Source organism: Falco rusticolus, chromosome 18 (genome assembly GCF_015220075.1).
Source record: "Falco rusticolus isolate bFalRus1 chromosome 18, bFalRus1.pri, whole genome shotgun sequence".
NCBI classification, from domain to species: domain Eukaryota; kingdom Metazoa; phylum Chordata; class Aves; order Falconiformes; family Falconidae; genus Falco; species Falco rusticolus.
This window is the reverse complement of record NC_051204.1, coordinates 6117521-6145410: the sequence shown is the minus strand read 5'-3', so window position 1 is coordinate 6145410 and position 27890 is coordinate 6117521. Positions and strand designations below refer to the sequence as shown.

The window sequence follows — 27890 nt, the reverse complement described above, 5'->3', positions numbered from 1 at the left end:
CTCCCTTCCCCTCTCAGGTACGGCAGCGGGGAAGCAAAAGGTTGAGCCATCACGTTTGCCTTCCACCGATCACTCCTAGTCAGCCATTTCAGACACCAAGCGCCGACTACCAAAACTTTTCCCTGAGCTGCTCCAAAACTTTTAAAGGTTTTCCCCTCAAAGTATGTTTTTAGGCAGTTTTTGCCCAGATCTCAGTTAACTGACCTGGGTTCCTACTCACCTGGGAGGAAACAAGTGAAGTTCCAGCAGCCTCTGGGCAAACAGCTACACTTGAGCTTACTAATACATTAGCGAGGTATAAGCAGTGTCTATTCCACACAACATATTGAGAGCTGTTACCCTCCTCCAGGTAATTTTTAACTATTTCAGCTCATTGAGCAGGATTAGACTCAAAGGAGGGGGGAAGGGGGGGGGGGGAGAGAAAGAGTAACAAAAATGGTTAAGCAGGGGAATTACAGCTAGCTGAAATGTAACAACAGCACAGACCAGTTAAAACATCATGAAAATAATTCAAAATGTATTCCCTGCTGGAATGCCATTCTGAATATTTTCTAGAAATCACACTAAAACCATTACAGTTACAAGTAATTAAATTTATTAGACCTCTGTAATTTTTTTTATAGTCAGTTTTGGCCAATTTACAGCTTTCCTGGGGATTTTTTTTTTTTTTAAGACAAAAAAAAAAAAATAAACCAAGTATCACCAATACATCAAACCCCCCCTTGCCCCATCACAGCCACCTAAAAAAGGGGGGGAGGCCCCGGCAGCGCCCAGCCCCGCTCCCCAGCTGCGCTTTATTCCCGTTAAAAAGGGTCCGCGGCGTCTCTGTACAGATGTATAGAATGTTACACCCCACCACTGTAAAAAGCCCCCCCGTGCCCCCCCGCCCCAGTGTCACTCCCCCAGCTGGCAGGGGCCTTTCTCCTGCCCGGGCAGGTCCTTCTCCTTCAACAGCTGCAGGTTCTCGGCTCGCAACCTGTCCACCTCCAGCTCCAGCTGCCGCACCCGGGCCATCTCCGCTGCTTCCCCCCCGTGTTTTTTGCTCTCCATCCTCAGCCGGTTGTTCTCCTCTTCCATGCGGGAGAGGCATTTCTCCAGCTCCAGGTACTCCTTCACCAGCTCCTGTTTGCTCATGTTCTGCAGGCTCTCCACATGGTACCGCTCGTACGTCTCCGAGAAGTCCCGCTGCAGAAACTCGCTGCCGTCCCCCCCCATCCCGTCGCTGCCCCCGTCCTCCTCCGCCGCCTCCTCCAGGAAATCCTCCTCGCTCGTGTCGTCCGACTTTGCGGCCGCCCGACGCGGGTAGAGCCCCGTCTTCAGGTCGGGCTCCTCCTGGTCGTGGTCCTCCATCAGGAACTGCGTGGTGTTGTAGGGGGCCACCGGCTGCCCCTTGGCGAACATCTCGGCGCGCAGCCGGGAAGCGCGGAGGCTCTGCCGCTCGTCGAACTGCTGCTTCTCCTCCCAGCTCAGCTTCGAGTAGGGCTTCCAGCGCCGCTTCTTCTTCGATGGCCGCCGGCGGTGCTTCTTCTTCACCGGCCACTCCTCGGTGCGACCCACCGACGACCGGAACCGCGGGCCCAGGCCGGGACGCGCCGCTCCGCCCGCCACCGGCCGCCCCTCGGCGCCGCCCGCCGCCGCCGCCTCCTCCGCCCCGGGGGGTGGCAGCCGCCCGGTCTCGCCGTCGGCCGCGTCGCCGCGCTTGGGCTCCGGCGGGGGGTCGCCGCGGGGCTCTGGTTCGCACTGGGGCTCCTGCTCCGGTTCTGGCTCAGCGGGCGCCGCGTCGGCCATGGCGCTGGGCTCCGCTCCCTCGGGGCACAGGCGCTACCCTCAGCGCATGGGGCCGCCCCTCCCACCGCTCCTCCTCAGGCCGCCCGGGCCATGACGCGGGGCCGAAGCCCCCGGCGCTTACCGCAGCCGGCCGCTGAGGGGTTAACGCCGCCGGGCCCGCCCCCCCGCGCGCATGGCACGCGCCGCCGCCGCTGCCTCCCCCCCCCCCCCGCCACGCCCCACCCCGCGCTCCCACCCGCCGCTGCCGCCGCCGCCTCCCGACTGCCGCTCCCCGCCCGCGCCCCCGCCTTATGTACCGGCGCGCGTCCAGCCCCGCCCCGCGCACGCGCGCTGCCCGCCCCGCCCCGCCGCACGCCGGGCCCCGCAGCATCCCGCCCCCGCCGCCGCCGCAACGGCTCTCCGAGCGCGGGAGGGGCCGCCCCGCGACCAATCGGAGGGCTCGGGAGGCGGGACCGTCCCTGGACCCGCCGCCTTGCCGCTGCAGGAGGCGGGTCGCGACTGGCCAGATCGGACGTCACTCGAGCGAGGCGCCGCCAATCCGAGGGGGACGGGGGCGGGGACGGGCCGTACCATGCGTGGAGGGGCGCTCCCATGCGCGGGGCCGCGCGCGCCCCGCGACCTTCAGGGCTGCGCCGAGGGCAGCGCCCCCGCCCCCCCCCCCGCGGCCAGCCCGTGGGGCGACCCGAAAAGAGTCCCCGCGCCGCGGAGGGGCCTACGGGCTACGGGGCCGTGCTGCGTATGCTGCAGCCCCCCGTGCCCGCAATGTCGTCCCCGGCCGCGAGGGCTGCAAAGGACCAGGAGGGGGGGCGGCCCCGGGGGGGCGACGAGGCTGGCGGGCGAGGGGGATGGCGGAGGAATCCCGGGGCTGCGCTGGTGCGGCGTCCTCTGCAGCCGCGCGGAGGGAGATGTAAACAAACCTGAACGGAAAGAAGACCCTCCTTAAAGGCGCTGCGTCCCTTTTATCCAGGGGCGGCGGTAGGGTGGCCCAGGGCCTGGTCCGGGGCCTACCCACTCCGCGCCTGGCGGGGGGGGGGGGGAAGGGACGGCCAGCCGTGGGGGCCACGGCCTCGTGGCGGGGCTGTAGGGGAGGACCCACGGTGGGGGCCCATGTGGGGTGGCCACCCGGTGGGACAGACGACCTGGGGACCCCCGGGCAGGGCAGGGGGCTCTGTGGCCGGGGAGCGGGGGTGTGTATGTGTTACCCGCTGTGGCAGCGGCACGGCGCTGGGGGCCCTGCCTTGGCCACCCCCCCCGCACCAGCTGGGCCCTCTCAGCAATAGGCAGCAGGGGAAGCAGGTGCTGTGGGGCGAGGGAGGGTCCCAGGAGCCCCCCAGCCCAACCCCGGCCCTCTGGCTCGTTTGGGCGGTGGGTGCCCCGGTGGCAGCGCCCCCCCTCGCCGGGTCACCCGGGCCTGGCAGCGCTGGAGGCCTCGGGCTGGCAGCTCCTGCCTGCGCTGGGTGCCGGCAGATGCCCATGGCCGCCCTCCCCGCGGCGGCACTGCCATCAGCCCCGTGTGGTGGTGGGGACCCCAAGAATGGGGATGGGACCCCGTGTGGGAAAGAGAAGGCTGGGGTCTGGGGACAGCCTCCCCCCCGCAGCAAGGACCTGGCAGCTGCCCTGTCCTGCCAGCTGCCACCATGCCACTCTGCCCAGTGCCGGGACACCGGTGTGGCCCTGGTGACAGCTGTCCCCTCCCTGCAGCAGCGCAGCTGGGGCTGAACTGAAAAGGCAACTTTAATTCTGGCAGGTTCAGATGTTCAAGCACTGCATGGAACCGGTCCCTGGGGGGGCCGCGGTTGCCGTCCCCTGCCCCCCACCCAGCACTGGGCCCACGGTGGCGGCAGGCAGCCAGTCCCTCGGTGTGTGGTAGCAAGGGGATCCCCAGGGATCCCATCGGGGCAATCCCACGCCCCGCTCCCCGCAGGTGGCTGGTCCCTTCGCCGTGCTGGTGGGGCTGGCGAGACCCTGAGAGTGACAGTGGCAATTGGCGGCACACGGTGGCTCCCCCCCCTCCTCGGGGCTGGGGTCCTGGCCCACAGGAGATCCTGTGGTTGCGCGAGGCGATTCCCTCGTTGATCCTGTGGTGCTTCCCCAGCTCGTGCTAAGCAGAATGGGGAAGGAGCAGTGGTGGCAACCTGGCAGGGCTGTCCTGCGCCCTGTCCCAGGGCCAGCGGCGGCGGCAACAACGAAGTGGTCACCTCTTCCTGCCCTGCCAGTGGCGCAGCAGCCACTGGGTGACGAAGGGCCAGGTGATGAGGAAGAGCAGGGTGCGTGGGGAGACCGTCAGGGGCCACGAGGACATTGCCTGGTGAGGAGACAGACAGAGGTAGCGTGGGGAAGGGGACAAAAGTGTCACCGGTGTGACCACACACTCTCCTAGCCCTCTGCTGAAAGGCAGGCAGCAGCAGGCCACTGTCACAGCCCGGCAGTTCTTGTCACATCTGTCATCCTGTGGAGGTCCTGCATCAACACAGTCGCCCCTGGTGCCTGGACAATGGGGACACGTCCCCAGGGACGTCACCTGCGCCCCAGCTGAGGGACCCTTCCCCAACCTGCCTTGCCTCACCGTGACTCCTGGCCCCGTGGGGCAGCAGGGCCACCACGCAACACTGCCTCCCCCTCCGACTCACCTGTGGAGCAAGCGGCTGGCCAGTGTCAGTCCCAGCTGCGTCCCCCTGTGAAAGAGAGAGTTTGGGGTGCAGGTGGGGCTGGGAACCCCTTTTTCCAGCCCCCATGTCCCCGTGAGAGGGAAGGAGCGGGCAGAAGCGAGCCTGCTCAGGGCTTCTGCAAGGGGTCTGGCCAGGCGCGGACGCCGGGGGCAATGGGAATGACAGAGGCAGCGGCTCTCTGCCTGCACCTCAGCTCCCTGGCTGCACCTCGGGGTGGATCAGAGCAGCACCAGCCTCCGCCCCGCCGGGATGTGTCACCAAACCCCGAGGTCCCTCCACGCCTGGGCTACCCCAGGCTGCCTGTTTGCAGGGCCCAGAGCCAAGCCCCGACAGCCCGGCCTACACGTACCTGCGCGGAGGTGAGTGTCTCCAGCTGGCTCAGGCGCTCCAGCACTTGCCGCATGTCGTCCTGCAGGGCCTGGACAGTGCTGGCCACGCGGGCGTCCAGCTCCGCCAGCAGCCCCTGGGTGAGCTCAGGGCCACTACCAGTGAGCCAGAGACCTGCGGGGCACAAAGACGGGCACCGCTCAGGGGTGGCAGGGCAGGCAGAGCGCGCGTGTGGCAGTGCTGCCCGCTGGGATCAGGCAGGGCAGGCTGAGCCCCGCCTCACGCTCCCCTGGGACCCCCAGGTTGACCCAACAGTGAGCCGTGGATCCCACCAGCTGCCTGCACCGCACCACAGGCTGCCCGCACGCTGCCAGCCCTGCCCATGCTGCCGCTCCTCCTGGCAGAGCCGGGAGCTCCCAGCCCAGCCCGGCAGCCCACGTCCCCCTCCACCAGCTGGCACCAGGCCCGTCCCTGGGGACACAGGCCACCATGCCCCCCCATGGCAGCAGCCGACCTCCAGCCCACCGACGCAGCAGGCACGGCGGTGCATGTGGGTCACCTCGCTTCACCTGGCGAGGGCAGGGTGCCAAAGGCCCGGCAGGACGCCTTGTCTGCGCAGCTGCCTCCCTGCCAGGCCCTCGGGTTTAGCAAAGGCCCCAAACCAGCCCGGCTGCAGCCCGGCAAACACCCGGATAACCTGTGCTGCGAGCGGGAGACGGGCGGGGGCTTGTTGCCAGCCCCCCTGCACCGGCACCCAGCCCAGCCTGGCTTTATCGGTACCTTCCAAGGTCAAGCAGCCTCGGGGGTGTTTGTGGAAACATTAACGGCAGGGAAAGATAAGGGTGAGATGGGTGGGCTGTGCCCAGGTGAGGCAGCAGCTGCCACCCCGGGTGAGGGTGACAATGCCACCCAGGGGTGGAACCCCCCCCCCAGCTGCACCTGGGGAAAGCCGCAGAGGCTGGCAGGAGGCTCCTTGTCCCCTCTCTGCAGTGGCACAGCTTGGGGCCTGGCTGTCCCCAAACGCCAGCGGCAGCAGGTGGCTACTGCAGGTGCAGGGTGTCCCCACGGCCAGCGCCTCCAGGGACACAGGGCCCAGCTTCACCCTCTCCGCTCCAGGGTGAGCTCCCCCGCAGCACACCCACCTCCAAAGGCACTAGGCACAGACACCGGCAGCGGGGGCCACGGGCAAGCGCGGGGCACAGCCGGGTGGGGGTCTGTGCCCCCTGCCACCCACCAGAGGGGAGCCAGTCGAACATCCTCCAAATTTAGGCCATTTAGCACCGTTGTGAGAAACAGGCAACGCAGGGCATGCGTCCTAAAGACACCAAACTGCTCGGGGACCAAGGGGTGAAGAGAGCAGATGCTCGGGACTTCTTGCAGCTACTGAATGACCCCCACCCGGGGTCCTGGAGCCAAACGCTGTCCCCTCTTGTCGCAGCCCTCACCTCTCCACCCCCTGCACAGCCCCCCAGGCACCTGGCCCTGCTAGCCAGGAGGTGGGGGGGAGCAGCAGGAAGGCGCGCAGGAGCCAAACGCTGCACCCACCTCTCTCAGAGCCAGGGGCTGCGAGGCCAGCGCTGCTCCTCCCCTCTAGTCTTCTGCTTCCCTGCCGCTCTCCCTGCCCAGCGCTGCGAGGCCCTGGGGGCTCAGGCCTGGCCTGGCCACCATTTGGGGAGAGACCCAGCGGCTGCCCAGCCTGTGCAAGGGGAAAGAAGAAGGGCCCTGAGACCCCCGCTCCCCACCCTGGGGGCTGCGGTGGCACGGCAGGTGATGTCAGGGTGGCGGTGGTGTCTCTCCCCCTGCCCCATGGTGGCATTTTTGGTGGTGGAGGGCGCATGGGGCTGAGCGAAGCCAAATCCCTCTGGCAACACCAGTCAGCACTTGGTATCGGAGGCTGCAGAGCCCTAGGACCCCGGAGGGAAGCGAGGTGCCCAGGCTGGAGACGGCAAAAGAGCCCCGGGGAGAAGCCAGGCGGTTTCCTCCCTCCTGCCCGCCAGGTCCACTGAGCCGCCCCATAGCAGCGCAAGTGCTGAATGCTGCTGGTGGCAGCTGCGCTGCCCTGGAGCGGGGAGCAGACCACAACTGCCAGGGGTGCAAGCAAGGGCCCCGCACCAGCCCTGCTGGAGGCTACTGGCCTCACTCAGCCTCAGCAGCCCACCAGTGCCCCCTATTAGAGCCACACTGCAGGACTGAGGGCGGCTGTGGGTGGTGCCGGGGCACAGAGGGCTCCTCAGCCTCCCCTTGGCAACAGGGACCTGGCTCCAAGAGGGACACAGAGCACAGAGGGGTGCAGCCAGATGGCCCCGTGGGTTTGGGGAGCCCCACCAGGCTCCCAGGATGGTCCCAAGCAGTGGCATGCAGAGCTGGGGGAGCCAAGGTTATGGAGAGATCGGCCTGTACAGGGCAGACAGGGCAGGGCTAGCAGCAGGCAAAGCCTCTGCCGTGTTGCGGCTGGACCCCAGCGCTTCCCAGCCCTCCATTACCTGCTCAGGCTCCATCTGCTCCAGGGTATCGCAGTACACATCCCCCTCGGAGTCACTGGTCACCTGGCTACCCTCAAGTGCCTCGGTGGCAGAAGCCAGCCCACCTCCTGGAAGGGAAGGACACGGCTCAGCCGCGGGCAGCACCGGTGGGGCAGAGGTGTTTCAGCCGTGTCCGAAGGGCAGCAGAAGCTCAGCGCAGCCACAAGGCAATAGGTCCACAAGCGGGAAAGACGGCAGCATCTGCGTGCACAAGGTGAGGCAGGAGGAGAAGGAAACTGAGGCACAGAGGGGGAAGGAACCAGCTGTTACTACTGCCCAGACTGTGGCCCTGATCCAAGGACCCAATTCCCCCTTCTGTCCACGGTGTCGCAAAGCCCCTCGCGGGCAGGCATGCCCTGACACAGTGCCATTTTATGGGGGGTTGCTCTGCCCACATGTGGGGAGAGGGCTGCCGTGGTGGCCAGCCAAAACCTCGGCATGGTGGGGAGCCCCTCCAGCAGGATCCACGGTCCTGGCTGCTCTGGCAGGGAGCGGGGACTGTTTGCACAACACCAACTGCCACCAGCATGGCAGCACACCCCACTGCACGGGCAGGGACAGTGCCCAGCTCCCTGCGTGCTGCCAGCCCCGGCACACTCGAGGGTGGAGGAAGGGCATGGCCTGGACACAGGCACTTGCTCAGTGACCATATATGCTCCTCTGGGGGAGGGCCAGGATGGCAGCAGGAAGAGCGCCTCCCCAGAGCACCCTACCCAACTCCAGGCACAGCGAGAGGCCTCTCCTCTCTGGGGTGGGAGAGCCACGTGTGCCCTCAAAGCAGGCACACGGAGTGGGTGGGTGAGGGTACAAGGGGCTCTACAAGCCAGGACCAAGGAGTCAGCCACGGCACAGGCAGGGAGGGCTGGGGCTTGGCACTGGGGCTCCCAGTGCCATGGAAGGGGTGGACTTGGCTTGAGCAGAGGGAGAACATCCCCTCCCAGAACATGGACCTTCCAGGGTGATGTTGTCCCAGTCCACAGGGCAACACCCTCGCTTCCCACTGTGGTTTAGCAGAATCAGGCCCCTTTGCACAGGTAAGAGTAACAGTCAAACCAACACACCCAGGGTTACCCCGGCATCAAGAACAGCACTGAAAGCCAGACCCAGGAAAAGCTCCAGCTCGCTGTGACTCAGGCAATGCCTGAAACACCAGCAGGATTGGACCAGAGGTGCCTGAAGCCAACAGCTCTGTGGGCGGATGGAGGCTCAGCCCTACCACCAGCACCTTCTCCACAGGGTCTCTACCAGGTGCTGGCCACACCAGGGAGACCAACCTGGCACGTGCTGCCCATTCTGCTGCTCCCTGGGCAGGGTGTCTTCGGGGCGCTCTGCAGCTGGGCTGCTCTCTGGGCTGTCCTGGCTGGGGTCTGCTGCCCGCTCCTGGCTGCCTGCAGGGAGAAGGGGCAGAGGAGAATTAAAGCACTGCAGGTGATCCTGGCAGCACGGGCTCTCTGCAGGCTGGGCTTGGCACTGCTTCACTGCCAGAGTGGCTGGGGGACATGCTGATGCCGGGCAGAGATGGAGAGGGGCTGGCTCTGTTTGACAACGGCCCAGGAATCAACACAAACTCAAACGGTCAGCAGGGTCTGCCCCATGCAGGCTGTCTTGCTGGCCCCCGTCCACCAAGCCTCTGCAGCAGCAGGCAGAGGGATCAGCACTGGCCAACAACTGGGTAAACACCAACGAGTGACGGCCACCGTCCTTGTCCCCTGGCAGGGCACATGGCACACCCTCGGTAACTAACAGAGCCTAATGCAAGAAACATTGGCTGGGGACAGCCTTGTCTAGGCAGCACACGCTGCCATCACCTGCGATGGCTTCCAGCAGGCAGCAGCACCCCAGGGAGGGCCTGGGGCAGCTGCCAGCCCAGGGATCCAGCCCTCCCCACCGCCCCACGGAGTCCGTGGGGTTAAGCCCTGCCACACTTTCAGCAGCCTGGGACTTTGCTCCCTGCTCCTGTCCTGGCAGGGATGTGGCAACGCTGCCCTGCCTGCACATCTCCACCATTTCCAACCCTCCGTCATCATTACAGCAGACCCACGGCTGTGGTACCCCTCAGAGCCCAGCCCAGGTGACTGAACTCCCTGCGGGTTTAACCCGCACCCTGCACTGGAGTCAGTGCCAGGGCCGCTCTGCTCAGGGAGCACCACCGTTCCCAAATCTCTCCTCGGTGTGTGTGCTGTGACCCACAGGGGTGGGTGGGTGCAGGCAGGGTCCCGTCACCACACACATCACCATGTCAGGACAGGCCTGGCTCCAGCACCGGGCCCCCTGTGCCTGCAGGGCTGGCGAATGGCATCAGGCCCATGCATTAAGGGCTTAATTATTGGTTCCCAGTTGCTTCAGAGTCTTGGTGTACACGTAGAAGACGCTGGTGAAAGCTCTGCTGACTGGAAATCCATTGGGACCCTGAACCATTCACGATTTGGGTTCCAAGTGCCACTTTACAGTGTGTTGACTTCGGAAATACATAAAACCAAATCTGCCCAGAGTGCCACCGTGCAGCACCTCTGTCCCCAAAAACCTCCACAGCTGCCAAGGGCCCCACACCTGCCATGCTCCACTCTCACCTGCCACAGTGTCTAAAATCACCTTTCTCCTTTGGATTATCAGTAACAAAGCTACAACCGCACAAAATCTATATGTGGGTTTGAGGACCTTTAACACAAATGACTCAACAGCTTAAGAAGTTCAGCAGTTTACACCAGCGTTTCAGGCACTTTGCGCTCACTTGCTCCACAGACGCTACCAGGTTCAGATATAAGCGACTGTGTCATTTATAAGTGACGCTGATGCAGTACGACACTCCCAAGTGGGAGTTTAGACCCAGCCTTTATGTTCCAGAGAAAAATTAAGTCTATTTGCCTTTTAAAAGCATTATGCATCAAAATGGAGAACAAAAGCGCTGGGGTACCACAGGAAGGAGCAGCCATCCTGAGGCCAAGCCTTACAGGCATGTTTTTGACATCCTTGTTGGAAGCAGGAGGTGACAGTAGCTGTCAAGTGCAGGACAGATGCCTGGGGACAGGCAGGGAGGGAGTCTATTTGTCAGTGCTGTTCCAGCATTAGCAAAGCACTGACAGCTTACACACTCCCTGTGAATATACCCTGAAAGATCATCTGCTGCTGAGCTAATCTACTGAAGATGCGGCACAGCCAGACCTCCAGATGTGCAGTGTTCGGTTTGCTCTGCAGTAGCCGACACCTTTCTGAACCACCACAACCAGCCCCTCGCTCCGTTGGATGCTTCTCACAAATCAGATACACCGAGGACTGCCTTGCTCCAGGGGTGGGACAGGTTCTCAGATACCTCCCAGCATGAGGAGGTATCTGAGCAGCCACAGGCATGGAAAAGGCTGGGAAGGACTCTTCTCTAGCACAAGGCTGTCCCGGTAATGCCATTTCTCAACCCCAGTTTCTCCACATCCACTCTGCTGCAAAAACTAGCCAGCCTATTCAGATGTTTACATCAGATGATCCAGCCTCCCTGTACACAGCCTGCCCTGACCGTAAGTGGGCCAGCACCAAGACAAAGCACAGCCTCCCTGCAGCAGTGCTCCGTGGGAACCGATCCCCTGCTCTACTGTGTACAGGGATTTGGGCCAAGGGGCATTTGGAAGCCAAATCTCGAGTTCTCACTTCAAAGTTTTGCAGAGAAAGCCCAGACTGAAGAGGCACCTCTATCACTTGAAGAGACACTTGAGTGGTCGTGCTCAAACAAGCAGCTCAGCTGCAGCTGCACCACAGCAGGGGAGTCAGAAGGGACGTGGACACCCCCCTCAGGGAGTAACAGAAGGATGTGCCCTGGGGGAGCGCAGAGCACTGGGGTGATGGCTGTACCGGTGCAGAAGCAAGCAGGGAACAGCACGAGTGATGTGCCAGGAGAGAAGAGGATGGCACAGAGGTGATGCCCCAGGGACAAGCAGGGCTCAGCGACTCTCACTCACCCCCTTTCTTCTTAAAGAAGGTCTCTGGGGGCCGGGGCATGTCATGGATCACCTCATAGAGCGGCTCGAAGTACCTGAACATCTCCTCTGTCATCTCATCCATGGGTACCGTGTCAATGATCTGGGGAGGGACGCAGCTTGGGACGGGCACCACCGAGCACCCCTGAGCACCCCAGCCCAGCTGCTCTCCCTCTCCCCTTTACCTTTTGGGCCACCTTCTTCATCTCAGCCACATAAGCCGCCATTGCCTCCTCCTTGGACATCCTCCCCAGGCTGTGCCAGGCATCCCTGTGGGTGACAGCAGCCGTGAGGTGGGGAGCAGGGGGTGGACTGGACCCGAAGTGGGCCACCCCCCGCGGGGGCCTTACCACTTGTACCGGCCGATGGGGTCCCAAAAGCCGGGCCTTGGGCCTTGGCAGTGCCCCGCCGTCGCCTGCTTGTAGTAGCTATAGAAACGCAGCATTTCCTCATAGGATGGACGGTACGAACCTGCGACGCGACACGGCCTCAGCGGAGCCGGGAGCGGGCTCGGGGCGCTGTGGCCGCGGTACCGGTCCCGTTCCCGGCCCCTACTCACCGCTTCGGGGCAGCCCTTGGATAACCTGAACGGCAGCGCGGAACTGCGCCCCGCAACCCGCCTCCTCCATGGCGGCGCCACCGGCCCCGGCACTGGCGCTGGCACCGGCCCCGCTGCGTGTCTCTCTCCGTGAGGGGAGAGAGTGGGGGCCAATCAGCGCCAGCCTTCTATCGGCTCCCCCCGCGTCGCGCCCAATCAGCGTGCCGCTTGCGAGGGGGCGGTGTTGCCCCTTTCCCGCCCCCTCGGTCCCGCTGCGCCGCAGCCAATGGTGAGGCGCGGCGTGCGCGCCCCCTGCTGGGTTGCTGTAGAGCGCGCCGCAGGCCGGGGCGCGAGGGACGGTCCCACCGTGACGCCCCCTTGCGGGCTACAGGCGGTACTGCAGCGGAGAGGTCCCCCCCAGCGGCTCGATAGGTGTACCGGGACCCTGTGCACCGGGACAGAGAGCCCGTGCGCCGGGATCATGACCCTGTGCACCAGGACCATGACCATGTGCACTGGGACAAGGACCCTGTGCACTGGAACTGTGCACCAGGACCGGGACCCCGCGCACCAGGACCATGACCCTGTGCACTGCGACACTGGGTCAGCAAGCCCGTGCACTGGGACCGTGCACCTGGATGACGAGCGTGTGCACTGGGACAGTGCACCAGGAGAGTGACCCTGTGCACCAGGACTATGCACCAGGACTATGCACCAGGGACTATGCACCGGGAGAGTAACCCTGTGCACCGGGGCAGTGCCAGGACAGTGCACCACACAGTGCAATGGCACAGCACAAAGTGATAGTGCACCAGTGCCCTGTGATAGTGACCCTGTGCACTGGGATAGTGCACAAGAACAGTGCAATGGGGCAGCGCACTGGGTAACGCAGCGAGACAGTGCACCAGTGTACCAGGAGAATGAACCTGTGCTCTGAGCTGTGCTCCAGCACAGTGCAGTGGGGCAGTGCTCCCGTGCACAGGAACAGTGCACTGGCATGGTGCAGTGGGATGGTGCAACAGGACAGTGCTCCGGTGCAATGCACCAACGGTGTTGCAATGCTCCAGGACATTGCACCAGGGCACGGGGTGATGCACAGGGACAGTGCACTGGGACGGCGCATAGGGTCTTGCACTGGCCCACCTGGGCTGTGCAGCAGGAGCACGCAGCCAGGTGCCCTTGACAGTGCAGCAATCCTGTGGGGTGATGCAGTGGGGCAGCAGGGCAGGGCAATGCTCTGGGGCACTAGGAAAATCATCCAGGATACTGGGCCACTCATGGGGACAGTGGAGCTGTACACTGTGACATCAAGACAATGCACTTCAACAATGCACCAGGCATGGGGACAGTGTGCTGGGGCCACATACCAAGGGCTCCAGGGGAATGCACTGGGACACCAGGATATTGCACTGGGAAACTGGGACATTGCACTGGAGCAATGTCACTGAGGCACTGGGCAGGGGCACAGTCCTGTTGCGTGGGGCAGGGGACAGCTGGGTTCTAGCAGAGCAATTGCTTACTGTTAATTATCGAACTATTAATTATGATAGTAAGGAAGGGGCAAAATCTGGAGTCCTGAAGCCCCTGGGGTGAAGCAGCTTCACCCTCTGCTCTGAGGGCTTTTCTTGAAGACAGGGTGCTCTGGGGACATGGGGGACGTAGGGACATGGGTCACCTGGAGGTACAAGGTGCTCTGGGGCTGCAGGATGTTCTGCAGTTCCCTGGGGTCCACCTGGATCTGACCCTTGCCCAGGGCTGGTTGCTGGGAGGGGGATGCAAAGCAGCTCTCAGCAGCCCCGTGCCATGCTCCATCATTGCCCCATGCTCCTGTTTTCCTACAGTTTGGGCAATTTCCCTTAATCCCACCTCTAAATCCCAAATCCAAGTGCCCTGCCCCAAACCTCCTAATTCCTACCCCATGTACCCTGGGGAAATATTTCCTCTATAAATTCAAGATCCAGAAAAAAAAGCAGCAAAGCTTTTTAAACCTCCTGCCATTTCTGAGCTCTGACTCAGGATTTCTGCTCCGGGACAGCAGCGCGGCCTCGCTGGCTCTGACTCACTGCAAAAACCAACCCTGAATCCCGAGCAGTGATTCACAGGGACACGTGCTGTGCTATAAGCGGCCAGGAATGTGAGTTGCTGCTTTCCATGGGGCTCCTTCCAAATCGCTCACAGGGGCTAGAAAATAACAACGCCGCGGGAGAGGCAGGATAGCAACCAGGATTTATCTTTGCTGTGGATTTTGCAGCGAGAGGTGTTTATCCCAGTCATTGCACCAGGTCAATGCATCCATTGCTGAATTCCTGGCAATGCAATTCCCATAGGAGGAAGAGCACTTGGAGCCGAGCCCAGTTATGGGGTTGCAAGTGCATTTTTGGGGTGGCTGTGGCTGCTTACCCTAAAGTTTTTCAGCAGAGCAAGATACATTTTGTATAAATAAATTCAACATGTTTTGCACCTCCTGGGGTGGTAAGAGCCTCGACCCAAACAGAACAGGGCACTGCCCTTGGCTGGGCTGTCCCTGGTGAGAAATCCCTGCGTCCTCGTGTACCCAAAAGATTTGGGGATGGCTGTATCTACCCCAATACAGCCAAGGGGCTGCCCAGATGTGTCCCCAGCTGTCCAGATGTTGTGTGGGTTGCCCAGGTCTTGAACTGCAGCACCTAGATACTGCCCCAGGCTGCCCAGATGTTGCCCTGCATATGCAGGTGTTGCTCCAGGTTAACTAAAGATTGTCTCAGGGGTGCCCAGATTTTGCTCTGGGCATCCAGGTGTTATCCCAGTATAGCCATATACTACCCAAGATGCCGAGATGTTACCCCAGGGTGTCTAGAAGTTGCCCAGGATACACAGATACTATCCCATTCCCCGCCCCCACCCCCACCCCAGATGCCCAGATATTGCCCTAGAATGCCAGATGCTGCCCTGCATGTACAGATGTTGCTCCGGGACAACCAAAGATCACACAGGGTGCACAAATGTCACCTCAAGGTGCCCAGATGTTGCCCTGAATGTCCAGATGTTGTTCCAGGATACTCAGATATTACCCAGGATGCTCAGATGTTGCCTTAGGTGTCCAAATGTTGCCCCAGGATACTCAGGCATCACCCAGGACACTCAGGTGCCACCCAGGGTGCCCAGATGTTGCCCAGGGTGCCCAGACGTTGGCCTAGGCTGCCCTGCCACCACCTCTGGGTGCCCAACTGTCCCACCCGGGGTCTGGGCAGCTGTTGGCAGTGCCACTGCCGCCCTGGCCCTGGGGAAAAACACCACTGGTGGAGGGTGTCCCCTGGGTCCCCACCGGCGGTACCGGGGTGGGACTGGCAGCAGGCAGCTGTGTCCCCCGAGCAAAGCGGGGTACCTTGGGCAACTCCCCGGTGCAGGCAGACCCCTGGGGGAGGTGGGGACCCGCAGTCTGTTGCGGGGGGCCAGACCGGCCCTTCGGGCTGTACCCGGTGCAGTGTGGGACCCCCGCCCGGTGCCGTACAACCCACCGGCTGCACACCGGGACCTCGTCCCGTTCCCGCTGCAGAACGACCCCCGGTTCAGACCGGCCAGACCCATCCCGGTGCAGACCCGTCCCGGTGCAGACCAGACCCCGGTGCCGACCCATCCCGGTTGCCGACCCATTCCGATGCCGACCCGTCCCGGTGCCGACCACCACCGGCAGCCACCGCTCGGCCCGGGCCGGCACAAACAGTTAACGGCGGCCGGGCTGAAATGTGGCTCCTCCCGGTACCTCCCCGTGCCCGGCCTCGGTCCCGGCGGGGCCGCCCAGCCCCAGCCCAGCCCCAGCCCAGCCCCAGCCCCGGCCGCCGCCGCCGCTCAGCCCGGCTGCACCGGCTGGGGGCACCGCCGGGACCGGGAGCACCGGGGGTACCGGGGACACCGCCAGGACCGGGGCTACCGGGAGCACCAGGGCTACCGGCCCCGCACCATGATCTGCGGCAGGAGGGCGCGTCCCACCGCCGAGCAGCCCCGCTCCCCCCCGGACGTCTCCGGTGGCCCCCGCCGGCCCGGCAGAGCCTTGAAGAAAATGGGTGAGTCCTGGGGCCGGTCCCGGTGTGGGAGGAACGGGAGGGAACAGGAGGGAACGGGGCACCTGACGGGGCGGGCAGGGGTGGGGACCGGGCAGAAACTCTGCCAGCGGGCGTCCCGGGAGGGATCTCCGTGGCTGGAAGAGTCCCCGAAGTGGATGGGGAGCCCCATGGCAGGATGGGTCCCCATAGCTCGAAGGGGGTCCTCAAGGTAGCCAGGGACCCCATGCAGGAAAGGGTCCCCGTGATTGTGTGAGGTTCTCACATGAGGAGGGGACCCCATGGCCATGAGGGTCCTCATACCAAGAAGTGTCTCCAAAGTGGATGGGGTCTCTCATGGCAGGGATGGGTCCCCATGGCTGGGAGGGTCCCCAAGGCGGATGGTTTTCCCCACAGCAGGGAAGGGTCCCCGTGGCTGGGAGGGGTCCCCAAGGTAGCCCCGGAATAGCTATGTATTGCCCCAGATGTTGGGGAGCAGTGGGGTCAAGGTTTGGCCACATCACAGGTGACAAGAGCCCTCCTGTTTGGGGGTATTCGTTGCCCCCAAGGCTCAGCTCCAGCTCTCTGGGACCCTCACCCTGCTTCAGTTTCCCCACTCGAGGCTGCTGCCCGCAGCACTGTCGGCCAGGGCTGACCCTGCAGCAGCTTGGTGCGGCACAGGGAGGGGAGGGGGTGCCTGGGGGGAGTCAGGGTGCGCAGCCAGGCCCGGTCCTGTGTGGAAGCAGCAGGCAGAGCAGCGGTTGTGCCGTGGGGGGAGGGCTTTGCTCCCACTGCTGCACTGGCCCCGCGTGTGGCTTTGGGCATGCAACTATATGCCCGGAGCTGTGCTTGCTGTGGCCATGTGTCTGCTGCAGCTCTGTGTGTCCCTGTGTCCATCCGTCCGTGGGTCTGTGCATCCACATGCTTGTGCACTCGTGTATCCATGTGTCTACATGTCTGCGTGTCCTTGCATCAGCACATCCATCTGTCCCTGCATCTGTGTCCGTGCACCCGTGTATCCATACATCCCTGCATCTGTATATCCGTGCATCCCTGCGTCTGTGTTCATATGCCTGTGCACCTGTGCCCCCCCCATGTGCTCGTGTGTCCGAGCATCTGTATGTCCGTCCATCACATGTGCCTAAGTGCCTGTATCCATGCATCTGTGCGTCCATATACTTGTGCATCCATGTGTCCACACATCCAGTTGTGCACCCATGACCTCATATGCCCGCACGTCCGACAATCTATGTGTCCATCCGTGTATCCATGCGTCCATACATCTGTGCATCCGTATGCTTGTGTATCCATGCATCTGTGTGTATGTACCTGCCCCCTGAAGGGGTCCTCAACCCTGCACCATGGACAGGATGTGACAGGCAGGAGTGATGGCAGCTCGTGGCTGCATCCCCAAGGCCATGGCTGGCTCGGGATGCCCCTGCTCAGCCCCATACCCACCATTTTCCAGCCCAGGAGCAGCGCCTGCGGCCAGAGCAGGCATACAGGCTCTGGGGCTGTTCTTAAGGAGTGGTTGCCCAAACAAAAGGAGGAAATAACTTCTCTCTGGAGAATAGATGGAAAAGTCCCAGCCCCTCTGTAAGCCCTGGGTAGGCGTGGGTCCGCATGTCCCCTGAGGCCACCCTGTCATCATTCCCAGCCTGACCTCTGCCGCCAGCACCACCCTGGCACCCCCCACGTGGGATTTGTGCAGCTTTCCTAGGATTTAGCAGCTGGGCTCGGTGGTGTGAGCAGGGCTCTGCCACCACGCTGCTAGGCCCTGTCCCCTAGCCGGCCGCACAGTGTCCCACAGGGGCCCGGTGGCAGTGGCTTGTCCTGTCTGTCCTCACCTGTCTGCCCTGTCCCATCGCATCGCATCCCATCCTGTACCATCCCATCCCATATGACACCATCCCATCCCACCCCATCCCAAACTATCTGTCCTGTCCCATCAGTCTCCTCATGTCCCATGCTGCCCTGTCTGCCCTGTCCTATCCTGTGATATCACATCCCATCCTGTCCCATCCTGTCGTGTTTGTCCTGCTCACTCTGTCCCATCCTGTCCTGTCCCATCTTGTCCTGTCATGTCCTGTCTGTGCTGTCCCATCATGTCATATATGCCCCATCTCATCCCCCTCTCCTGTCCATCCCATCCTGTCCTGTTCCACCTCTCCATTCTGTCCCATTCCACGCTGTGCCATTCTGTCCCATCCATCCCATCCCACCCTGTCCTGTCACACCATGTCTGTCCTGTCCCATCTGTCCCATACTGTCCTGTCTGTCCCACGCCATCCCACGCAGCCCACCCCACCCCTTCCCATCCCACCCCATCCCATGGGATGTGTGGAGATGGACACATGCAGGCGTGCACACAGGTATGCACTGAACTCCCTCCACTCCCACCCAGTCCCCACTCAGAGCCTCCAGTACCTCCCAGTGCCCCCCAGTTCCCCTCAGTAGCTGTGCAGGGTGCCCACGGGCTGGTCCCCCCAGGCCTGACGGAGGATGAGGACGTCCAGCGGATGCTGCGGGGATCCATTTTCCGGAAGATCAAGTCCCGGGGGTGCCCCAGGGAGCGGCTCTTCCGCCTGCAGGAGGACGGGGTGACGGTCTGCTTCGAGGGGCGCTTTGGACGCACTCGCTCCCAGCAGAGCTGTGAGTGCTGGCGCTGGGGACCGTCCCGCGGGGGCTCAGGGACCCTGGCCATGTCCTGCACAGCCTCGAGCTGCAGGGAGGGGTTGGGACCTGGGCAGCACCCCAAACCTGCCCATGGGGACCTGGGCATAAGCCAGAGCTCAGACCCCCACCCAGGATGGGGACCCCGACCCTGACTCTCACCTGGGACCCAGACCCCATCCCAAGACCCAGATCCTAACCCAGGACCTAGCCCGCAACCTGGGACCTGGACCCCCACCCTGAGATCCAAACCCCCATGCAGGACCCCCACCCAGGACCCAGACCCAACCCCAGGACCTGGACCCCTACCCAGGACCAAGTCCCCAACCTGGGACCTGGACCCGCATGTGCAACCCTGGGACCCAGACCCCAATCCAGCACCCAGCTCCCAGTCCAGGCGCCTTGCCCACCCACAACCCCCAGCCTCCAGGCCCCCCCTCCAGACCCCAGGCTCCGATCTGGGACCTGCACCCCCAGCCTGGGACCCAGACCCTGACCCACGATGTAGACCCCAGTCCAGAACATGGACTGCTGCCCAGGACCTGGACCCCAGCCCGTTGCACCCAGTGCCTCCCAGTGCCTTCCGGTACTTCCCAGTGCACCCCAGTGCATCCCATTACAGCCCAGTGCACCCCAGGCTGAGCCCCCAGAGCTCACACCCTCCCCCCAACCCCCTTGGGACCAGCACAAGGTCCTGCCCCCATCCTGGCCAGACTCTGTCCCTGCTCCCCAGCGTCACCCGTCTCTTTCCACCCCCTCATCTGGATGAGTGCCCAGAGCTGGCACCGCTGCAAGACAGCTCCACCCCCCACTGGCGTCCCTGTCCCCATCCCCACAGGGGACAGTGGCCACTGCTCCTGTCTCGCCTGGGATTAGCGGGTTAAGCCCGGCTGCAGCATCAACAGAGGCCAAACCCCAAGTCCCTTGAGGTGCCCCTGGGGACACGCGGGGTGTTCATCAGCAGCCAGGATGTTTTGCAGGATGCTCATGGGTGGGGAAATGCTGAGGGACCACCTCCATCCCCGGGGTGGCCCTGTCACCACACCTGTCCCTGCAGTCTCTGTGATGCACATTGAGGGGGTGCGTGAGGGACACCAGTCAGAGGGTCTACGCAAGTACGGTGCCGCCTTCCCCGAGCAGCACTGCTTCACCCTCGTCTTCAAGGGCAAGCGAAAGAACCTTGACCTGGCTGCCCGGGGCGAGGAGGACGCCCGCCACTGGGTGCAAGGGCTCACCAAGCTGATGGGGCAGCTGCAAGCCATGAGTCAACCGGAGAAGCTCGACCAATATCCTTTGTGGGAGGCTTGGGGACAGGTTGGGGACAGCTGTGGGGGTGATGCTGGGTGGTTTCCTTACCCCGGTGTAGCTGGATCCATGGGGTCCTTCAGCGAGCAGACAGGAACAAGGACAACAAGATGTCTTTCCGAGAGGTGAAGAGCATGCTGAGGATGATCAACATTGACATGGATGATGTCTATGCCTACAAGCTCTTCAAGGTACTTGTCCAGTGCTCCATCACCCACTGTCCCCTGCTGCTGTCACTGGGAGGGAATGCTGGCTCCTCCTCTGCCTCCCCAAGTGCAGAGGACTGTCAATCACACCCAAAGCCACCCACCATCATCAAAGGTTGGGTCCATCACCAATGGCTGGGTCCCATCGTGAGCGTGAGCTCATGATGGGGTGGGGTGAGCTGCCCCCACCACTGCTGTGTAGGTCCCCAAGGTATGACGTTTTCCCCCCATGGGGTGCTGTCCCCATGGTCATCTCCCAAGGTCCCTTTTCAAGTGGGGAAGCTGAGGGATGGTGCTCTGCTCTGCTCCATCCCACACTGTAGGGTCAGAGGGCCGTGGGTGGGGGCACAGAGGGGACATGCCTCCCATCCCCCTCGGCACAATCCATCTCTAAGCCCTCATGCCAGTAGCGGAGCCCCTGCAAACTCATCACACACGCTGCCCACCCCAGGGGACAGGCAGGACGAGATGGGGTGGCCGTACCCCTCCCTCCCCACGGGCAGGGGACGGTCCCTGAGGTTGGGCTGTGGCTCCATCAGGAGTGCGACCGCTCAGGCGATGAGCGGCTGGAGGGCCGGGAGCTGGAGGAGTTTTGCCGACGGCTACTGCAGCGGCCGGAGCTGGAGGAGCTTTTCAGGCGTTACTCGGGCGAGGACTGCATCCTGTCGGCTGAGGAGCTGCAGGATTTCCTACGGGATCAGGGCGAGGATGCCAGCCTGCGCCAGGCCCGTGCTGTCATCCGTGCCTACGAGCTCAATGAGAAGGGTAGGGCTGAGGGCGCTGCCCAAATGGTGGCATGGATGCTGCTGGAGCCAAGGGAGGTCACAGATGGCATAGGGATGGGGGCCTGCTTAGTGGTGTCACCCCCCAAGCTGCTATGGGCTCCTCCAGAGCTTGGATGAATCTCCCCATGTCCCTTACCTGGGGTGGCACCCGGTGTCAGCACTTTTGTTGGTGCCTGGTGGACGTGGCACTGTGGGGACTGGGGATGTGAAGTGGGGGTGGAGAGCAGGTGGACCTCCACATCTCCGGGGTGATACAGTGCCAACCCTAGCACCAATGTGGCACTGCCAGGGGACATCCATGTCCCTCGGGTCCCACCACGGCAGGGTGAACGTGGCACTAGAAGGACAGAGGATGTCAGGGTGGGGACAGGGAACTTCCACATCTCATGGGTGCCACCATGCCAGGTCCAGGGTGAATGTGACACTAGCAGGATGAGTAACATCAGGATGGAGATGGGACACTCAAGGGAACTTACGTGTCCCCTGGGTGCCACAGTGCCAAGTCTGGGGTATACATGGCACTGCTGGGACACAGGGGACACCCAGGTGAGGACAGTCCCTGGTGTGCCACCCTACCAGCGGCATGCCAGCCCTCTGCAACACCCTGCCACTGTGTCCTGCAGCCAGGCAGCAGGACCTGATGATGCTGGATGGCTTCATGATGTACCTCCTTTCGGCTGCTGGTGACATCCTCAACCAGGAGCACACCAAGGTGCACCAGGACATGAGCCAGCCCCTGTGCCACTACTTCATCTCCTCCTCCCACAACACCTACCTGACTCGCAACCAGATTGGTGGCACCAGCAGCACCGAAGCCTATGTCAGGTGGGTGCCCCTGGTCAGATGCTCCAAGCCTAGATGATCCCATGGTTCAAGGGTGCCAGGGTGGCACAGGGACTCATCCAGCGATGGTGCGGTAGCAGGGCACTGATGGCAGGATGCCGTTGCGTGGAGCTGGACTGCTGGGAGGGCTCCGATGGGGAACCTGTCGTCTACCATGGACACACACTCACCTCCAAAATCCTCTTCCGTGATGTCATTGAGAGCATCCGCGACTATGCCTTCAAGGTGAACTGGGTGCTGGCAGCCCTGGGATGGGTGCTGGGTGCTGGGTGCTGAGTGCTGAGTGCTGAGTGCAGCCTGTCCCCATCCCCAGCGATCACCCTACCCCGTCATCCTGTCCCTGGAGAACCACTGTGGACTGGAGCAGCAGGCCACCATGGCCCAGCACATGAAGGCCGTCCTGGGGGACATGCTGCTGACACAGCCACTGGAGGGGCAGGACCCCCATGACCTCCCATCCCCAGAGGTAAGGCCACCTGCCCACCCACCATCGTGTCCCCATATCCCCTCCGAGCCCTGAGCTTGGCCCTTCCTCCTGCAGCAGCTGAAGGGGAAGGTCCTGGTGAAGGGCAAGAAGCTGCCAGAGCTGTGGCATGAGCCCCAGGGTGTCACATCCCTTCCACACAAGGAGGAGGAGGAGGAAGAGGAAGAGGAGGAGAAGCTGCAGGAGACAAGCAGACAGCGGGTAAGGGGCTTTCCTAGAGCTATGGTGCTGGGGAACCATGGCATCGTGGTGGCCCCGGAGGACCACGGCATCGTGGCAGTGCCATGGGACCACTGTGTCCCAGCAGTGCTGGGCCCCGGGCAGGTAGGCACTGCCAGCACCCGCTAACGCTGCCCTGCTCTCTCCTCTTCCAGTCGCTGCAGTCACTGCAGGAGATCAAACCTCTGCAGGTGGGTTGTGTGATGGAGCTGGGTGGGCTGACAGGTTGGGTACCATGGGGGTGGCGAGTGGCTGTCACTGGCTGGCAGAGGGGTCTGAGCTTGGGTACTCCTCAGCTGTGCCTCTCTCCTCCCCCGTTGGGCTGGGTGCTCCATTTCTAGGGTCTCCACCATCTTGGGGTCTCCGTTGCCTGGGGAGGGGGTGTTCTCCATTGCCTCAGTTCTCCATCACCTCAAGGTCTCCATCACTGCAAGTTCTCCATTGTCTTGGGTTGTCCATCACCTTGGGTTCTCCACGGCCTCAGGGTCTCAACCTGCTTGGGTCCTCCATCATCTCAGGGTCCATCACTCTATTGTTTCAGGTTCTCCATCACTTTGGGGGTCTCCATGGCCTTGGGGGTCTCAGCACTCAGCACTAGCAGGGTAGGGGAGTCTGTAGACCCTTAGGCAGGCAGGTGGCCACCAGAGCCAGGGTGGCCCTGACACCACGGTGGCTCCTGCAGGCCAAGGACGCATCACAGGTGGCCCCGGAACTGTCAGCCATGGTGGTATACTGCCAGGCTGTCCCCTTCCCTGGCCTGGCCCATGCCCTGCGCCACCCTCGGCCCTATGAGATGTCCTCCTTCAGCGAGAGGAAGGCTCGGAAGCTTATCAAGGAAGCGGGTGAGGGCAACAGGGTGGGGATGGGGCAGAGGGGCTCCATGCTCCTGACCTCACTGGGATGCAGGATGGGGCTGAGACTGGTGGGCTCTGCCACTGGGGTGGCTCCACGGGTGGTGGTCAGGGGTGTGCTGGCCTCAGCTGGGCTGCTCTGGCCTAGGGGCAGAGGTCAGGGTGAGGGTCACAGGTCCAGGGTCAGGGTCTGCCATAAGGGTCTGGAGCCAGGGCTTGGAATGCGGCATCTGGGTCCAAGGTCAGGTCTGGGGTGTGGGGCTGGGATTAAGGTCAGGGTCAAGGTCTACGGTCCAGGGGGTCAGGGTCTGGGGTCTAAAGTAAAGGTGTGGGGCCAAGGTCAGGGTCCAGGGCCAGGGGTCTGCGCTCCAGGGCTTGTATTGGGATCGGGGTCAGCATTCAGGGTCTGAGGGCTGGGGTCAGGGGTCCAAGGTCAAGGCCCAGGGTCGAGGTCTGAACCTCAGGGTCTGGGTCCACCCAGCCGGGCAGGCTCTTGTCCATGTCCCCAGGCACACAGGTGCCAGCAGGACACCATCACCTCTGGCAGGGCCCCACGCTGGCACCCATGGGTACCGCGGCCCCACTCAGCCACCCCCCTCCAGGCCCGGCGCTGATCCGGTACAACACCCGGCAGCTCAGCCGCATCTACCCGCTGGGGCTGAAGATGAACTCCTCCAACTACAACCCGCAGGAGATGTGGAATGCCGGCTGCCAGCTGGGTGAGACAGACAGACCCTGGGGGGCACCCCATGAAATGGTACCCCCCGTCCGGAGCCGTCACCCGCCCTGACGCCCCGTCCCCCTGTCCCCACAGTAGCCCTCAACTTCCAGACGCCGGGCTACGAGATGGACCTGAATGCCGGGCGCTTCCTGGGCAACGGGCGCTGTGGCTACGTGCTGAAGCCCCCCTGCCTGCGCAGCCCCCCGGGAGAGGGGCCGCACCACCTGGCACTGCATGTCAGGGTGAGGGCACCCCACTCCCCCCCAGCCCTGCACCCGGGTGGGTGCCACCTGTGTCCCTACTGACACCCATGACATCCCCATTCCTGACCAGGCGCCACCAACCCCATGCCCAACCAGGTTCCACCCGTGTCCCTTCTGGGTGCCACCAACCCTGTGTTCAGCCAGGTGCCACCCACATCCCTTCAGGGTGCCACCAACCCTGTGTTCAGCCAGGTGCCACCCACATCCCTTCAGGGTGACACCAACCCTGTGTTCAGCCAGGTGCCACCCACATCCCTTCAGGGTGACACCAACCCCATGGCCAGCCAGGTGCCACTGGCATACCCTCTCCTGGGTGCCACCAACCTCTCTTGTGGGGACACTGACCCTGTCCTAACATCTGTTTGGGTACCATCAATGTCCCTACTCTTGGGTGACACTGTTCCCATCCCCATACCTGGCCAACTGCCTTCTCCTGGGAACGTCAACCCTGTTCTTGCACCCACCCATGTGCCACCCAGGTCCCTTCTCCTGGGGCCCACCACCCCGTGGTGCCCTGTGCTGCTGGCCCCAGCACCCTCTGCCCCCAGGTGATCACAGCGCAGCAGCTGCCCAAGCTGAACAGGGAGAAGGGGAGCTCCATCGTGGACCCCTTCGTGCGGGTGGAGATCCACGGCATCCCGGCTGACTGCAGCAAGCAGCAGACCCACCACAAACTCAACAACGGTAAGCACCTGCCAGGCCACCACGGCCCGGCCACCAGCCCACGGGGACACCCCAGGCACCTGGTCCCCAGGGTACTCCAGCACGCCCAGCCCTCAGGAGCACCGCAAGGCCCCCTGATGCCTAGGGGTGCCCCAGGACACCCAGTCCCTGCAGACACCCCAGGACACCCGATCCCTGCGGACACCTCAGGGCACCCAGTCCCCAGGGGCACCCAAGGCACCCTGGTCTCCAGGGCTGGCCTGATCCTGGGGGTACCCCAGGGCACCCTGATGCCGGGGGGAGGCAGGCCCCTCAGGTACCCAGCACCCCAGGCACCTGCTGCCCCCTGCACCCCAGCTGCCACCCGCAGTTGAACCGGTGCCCAGGACATCCCAGTCTTCCCAGTACGCCCCGGTCCCCACAGTGCCCTGCCCCCAGCACAGCCCGATTCCCACAGCGGCAGGTTCCCAGCACATCCCAGTCCCTCCCAGTGCTGCTCCATTTCCCCAGTATACCCCACGACAACCCCAGTATGCCCGACCCCCTTTCCCCCAGTATGCTCTACCGTGGTCTCAGCAGGACCCCCATTTCCCAGTATAGCCCAGCCCCACCGCAGCACCCACCCCCATTCCCCGAGTCTGTCCCAGTCCCCACATGCCCCAGCGCAGGATGGCAGCCACGCCAGGGCAGGGGTGAGCACGCTGGTGGGTCAGGCTGGTCCCTGCGTGCGGGGCGGCGAGCGGCCGCGGTGGCAGCGCCCACCCCAGTCGCGGTGCCACAGGCTTCAACCCGCGCTGGGAGGAGACGCTGAGCTTCCAGCTGCGTGCGCCCGAGCTGGCCCTGGTGCGCTTCGTGGTGGAGGACTACGACAGCACCTCCTGCAACGACTTCGTGGGGCAGTTCACCCTGCCCCTGGGCAGCATGCGGGAAGGTGGGTGGGTGCCCACCCCGCCACCCCCTGGGGATGGGGACGGTCCCCCCCCAACCCGCTCAGCTCCCATCTCTGTCCCCAGGGTATCGTCACATCCATCTGCTCTCCAAGGACGGGGCGTCCCTGTCCCCCGCCACGCTCTTCGTGCACATTCGATGCAAGAGTCTGTGAGATCCCCGTGGTCCCAGCCCCCCACGCAGGGGACAACGTGCTCCTCCATGGGCTGGGCACCCTCCTCTGCCACAGACACCCCGCTCCCTGCGTGGGGACAGCTTGGGGACACTGCTCACCTGGCCACAGTGACAGCAGGGCTGGTTGGGGGACTCAAGGGGGCAGGGGACCCCCTCCATGTCCCGTAGTGCCACCCTATCCGCTGGCTCCCTCCTCCCCTCCCTGGCTGTGACCCCAAGGGGACAGAGACACGGGGACAACAAGGAAAGCCCAGCATAGCCCAGGGAGGGTGGGATGGGTGGCAGCAACCCCCAAAATCACCACCCTCAGACATGCCTGACCCCAGCCCGTCCCTGGGCTGCAAGGACAGTACCACCACGAGGTCCCCAAGGGGACCCTGCCACCATGTGCCCACAGCATTGAGCCTCTGCTTGGCTGGGGGCCACGCTCCCAGCCCCCTGCTCCAGCACTGGAGACAGTCACAGATTTATACCCTGTTGTCAAGCCAGTTGAATAAAGGTTTTATTTTAACAGAACCTGTCCCGGTGTCCCAGTCACCTCACAGGGCCCGTTGCAGGGGGGAGGGGGAGGGGCAGGACAATATGGGCCTGGGGGGGGGGGGGGGGGGAGGGCAGGGGAAGGGTTGAGCCTACCCCAAAACACAGCACTGCCCCGCAGAGCTGCCAAGCACTCATGGCTGCTGCTCCCATGGGGGCTGGGGAGACTCTGAGCAGCCCTCAAACTGCCACAGGGACAGGGGGAGGGTCCCACTGGACACCCCCCCACCTGCACCCAGCCCAGGACACCGGCAACAAAGCGGGGACACAGAGGTACTTGCATAGGTGACATGGGACCCCAAGCAAGGGGGATGCAATGGCGCTGCTGGGGGGGACGTGATGAGCTCCTGGGTCCCCCACTGAGGCCCGGCAGGTCCAGGCCAGGGTGAGCAAAAGCCCCTGGGGTCCGTGGCATGCCACGACGGGGACACAGAGGGACAGGGAGGCATGGGAGTGCATAGATGGGGTCTTGGCCTTGGTGTGCAGCTTTGTAAACCTTTGGCTGGGAGGGCAGGAGCATCTCAGAGCATTTTGCAGACATAGTTCACATCACAGCGGAAGGTGGCAGGCTGCCCGTGTGCTTGTTTCCCGAGATATCTTGATAGGATAAAGGTTTCCATGAAAGAAAACATTTCATTTACCTTGGAGGTTCCCATACCATGAGATGATGAGCCTTGTGGAAGAGGCAGCAGGGCGGTTGAGGAGGCTGAAGTCCCGAGGCGACGCAGATGGTGTGTCGCAGGGCAGTCACGTGCATGTGTATCCGTATTTCCATGCTTCCAGAGAAAAACAGCTGAGCAGAGCCCTGAGGCGCAGCAGCAGTGGCAACAGTGACGGAACAGCTCCCTGATGCCCGCAGCCCCAGCATTACAGGGGGTGGCAGAGTGGAATGAGCCCCAGGAGTCTGAGCAGAGCAGGGTGTGCCAGACAAGCTCTGGAGGCAGCAAAGAGCCGAGTCCCCCCGTATCTTTGGGCGCTGCTGCTCCTTGGTGCAGCACTTGCCCTGTTGAGCAAAGGGTTCGAGTCTCCAAGGCTGGGGAGGAGAAGGGACAAGGCATCGCTTGCACAAATAGCCCTTAGAAAGAAATCTCGACATGCTCCCGGCTGACGGTGCCATCCTCCCTCTCTAGGCACCCACGGGAAGGACGGAGTTTAATGGAGGAGGGAGCAAAGTGGGGGGGAAACAGCCGAGCAGGGGACAGAGCGCAAAACACCCTCCAGGCAGGCAGGAGGGCTCGGCAGCCCGGCCACCGTGTCCCGATGGAGCGCCGAGCCATGCGGCACAGCAAGCATCTACCTCAGACGGCCCTGTCGAGAAACATCACTGTCCAGCAACCTGGAGGTGGCCTTCGGCAGAAGAATGCAATTCATGTCAGTTTGGAACAGGAAA

The 27890-nt window shown here is 63.2% G+C and overlaps 3 protein-coding genes across 5 annotated transcripts; 1 reads left to right on the top strand and 2 right to left on the bottom strand.

The window, feature by feature from the left end:
* Window positions 1–626: 626 nt before the first annotated feature.
* Window positions 627–1989, bottom strand: HEXIM1 (HEXIM P-TEFb complex subunit 1). The gene has a single exon (XM_037411358.1). The coding sequence runs from the start codon at window positions 1786–1788 to the stop codon at window positions 895–897; it is 894 nt and encodes a 297-aa protein (XP_037267255.1). The 5' UTR covers window positions 1789–1989; the 3' UTR covers window positions 627–894.
* Window positions 1990–3504: 1515 nt separating this feature from the next.
* Window positions 3505–11965, bottom strand: ACBD4 (acyl-CoA binding domain containing 4). 3 transcript variants are annotated; one of them, XM_037411414.1, is made up of 10 exons: window positions 11831–11965; window positions 11622–11742; window positions 11457–11541; window positions 11254–11374; window positions 8581–8694; window positions 7268–7374; window positions 6330–6480; window positions 4807–4958; window positions 4419–4463; window positions 3983–4093 (listed from the first exon to the last, which is right to left on the bottom strand). In XM_037411414.1, the coding sequence occupies exons 1-10, from the start codon at window positions 11898–11900 to the stop codon at window positions 3983–3985; spliced, it is 1077 nt and encodes a 358-aa protein (XP_037267311.1). In that variant the 5' UTR covers window positions 11901–11965. The 3 variants fall into 3 exon arrangements, with proteins under 3 accessions (XP_037267312.1, XP_037267313.1, XP_037267311.1); XM_037411415.1 differs by lacking the exon at window positions 8581–8694 and having other exon boundaries at window positions 3505–4093; XM_037411416.1 differs by lacking the exons at window positions 6330–6480; window positions 7268–7374 and having other exon boundaries at window positions 3505–4093.
* Window positions 11966–15626: 3661 nt separating this feature from the next.
* On the top strand, window positions 15627–27779 carry PLCD3 (phospholipase C delta 3). The gene is made up of 16 exons (XM_037411014.1): window positions 15627–15852; window positions 18319–18480; window positions 19559–19787; window positions 19868–19997; window positions 20552–20777; window positions 21421–21622; window positions 21721–21865; window positions 21954–22106; window positions 22182–22325; window positions 22499–22534; window positions 23026–23185; window positions 23797–23913; window positions 24009–24157; window positions 24727–24862; window positions 25623–25772; window positions 25855–27779. Exons 1-16 carry the CDS (start codon window positions 15750–15752, stop codon window positions 25941–25943), a joined length of 2331 nt encoding a protein of 776 aa, XP_037266911.1. The 5' UTR covers window positions 15627–15749; the 3' UTR covers window positions 25944–27779.
* Window positions 27780–27890: the final 111 nt, after the last annotated feature.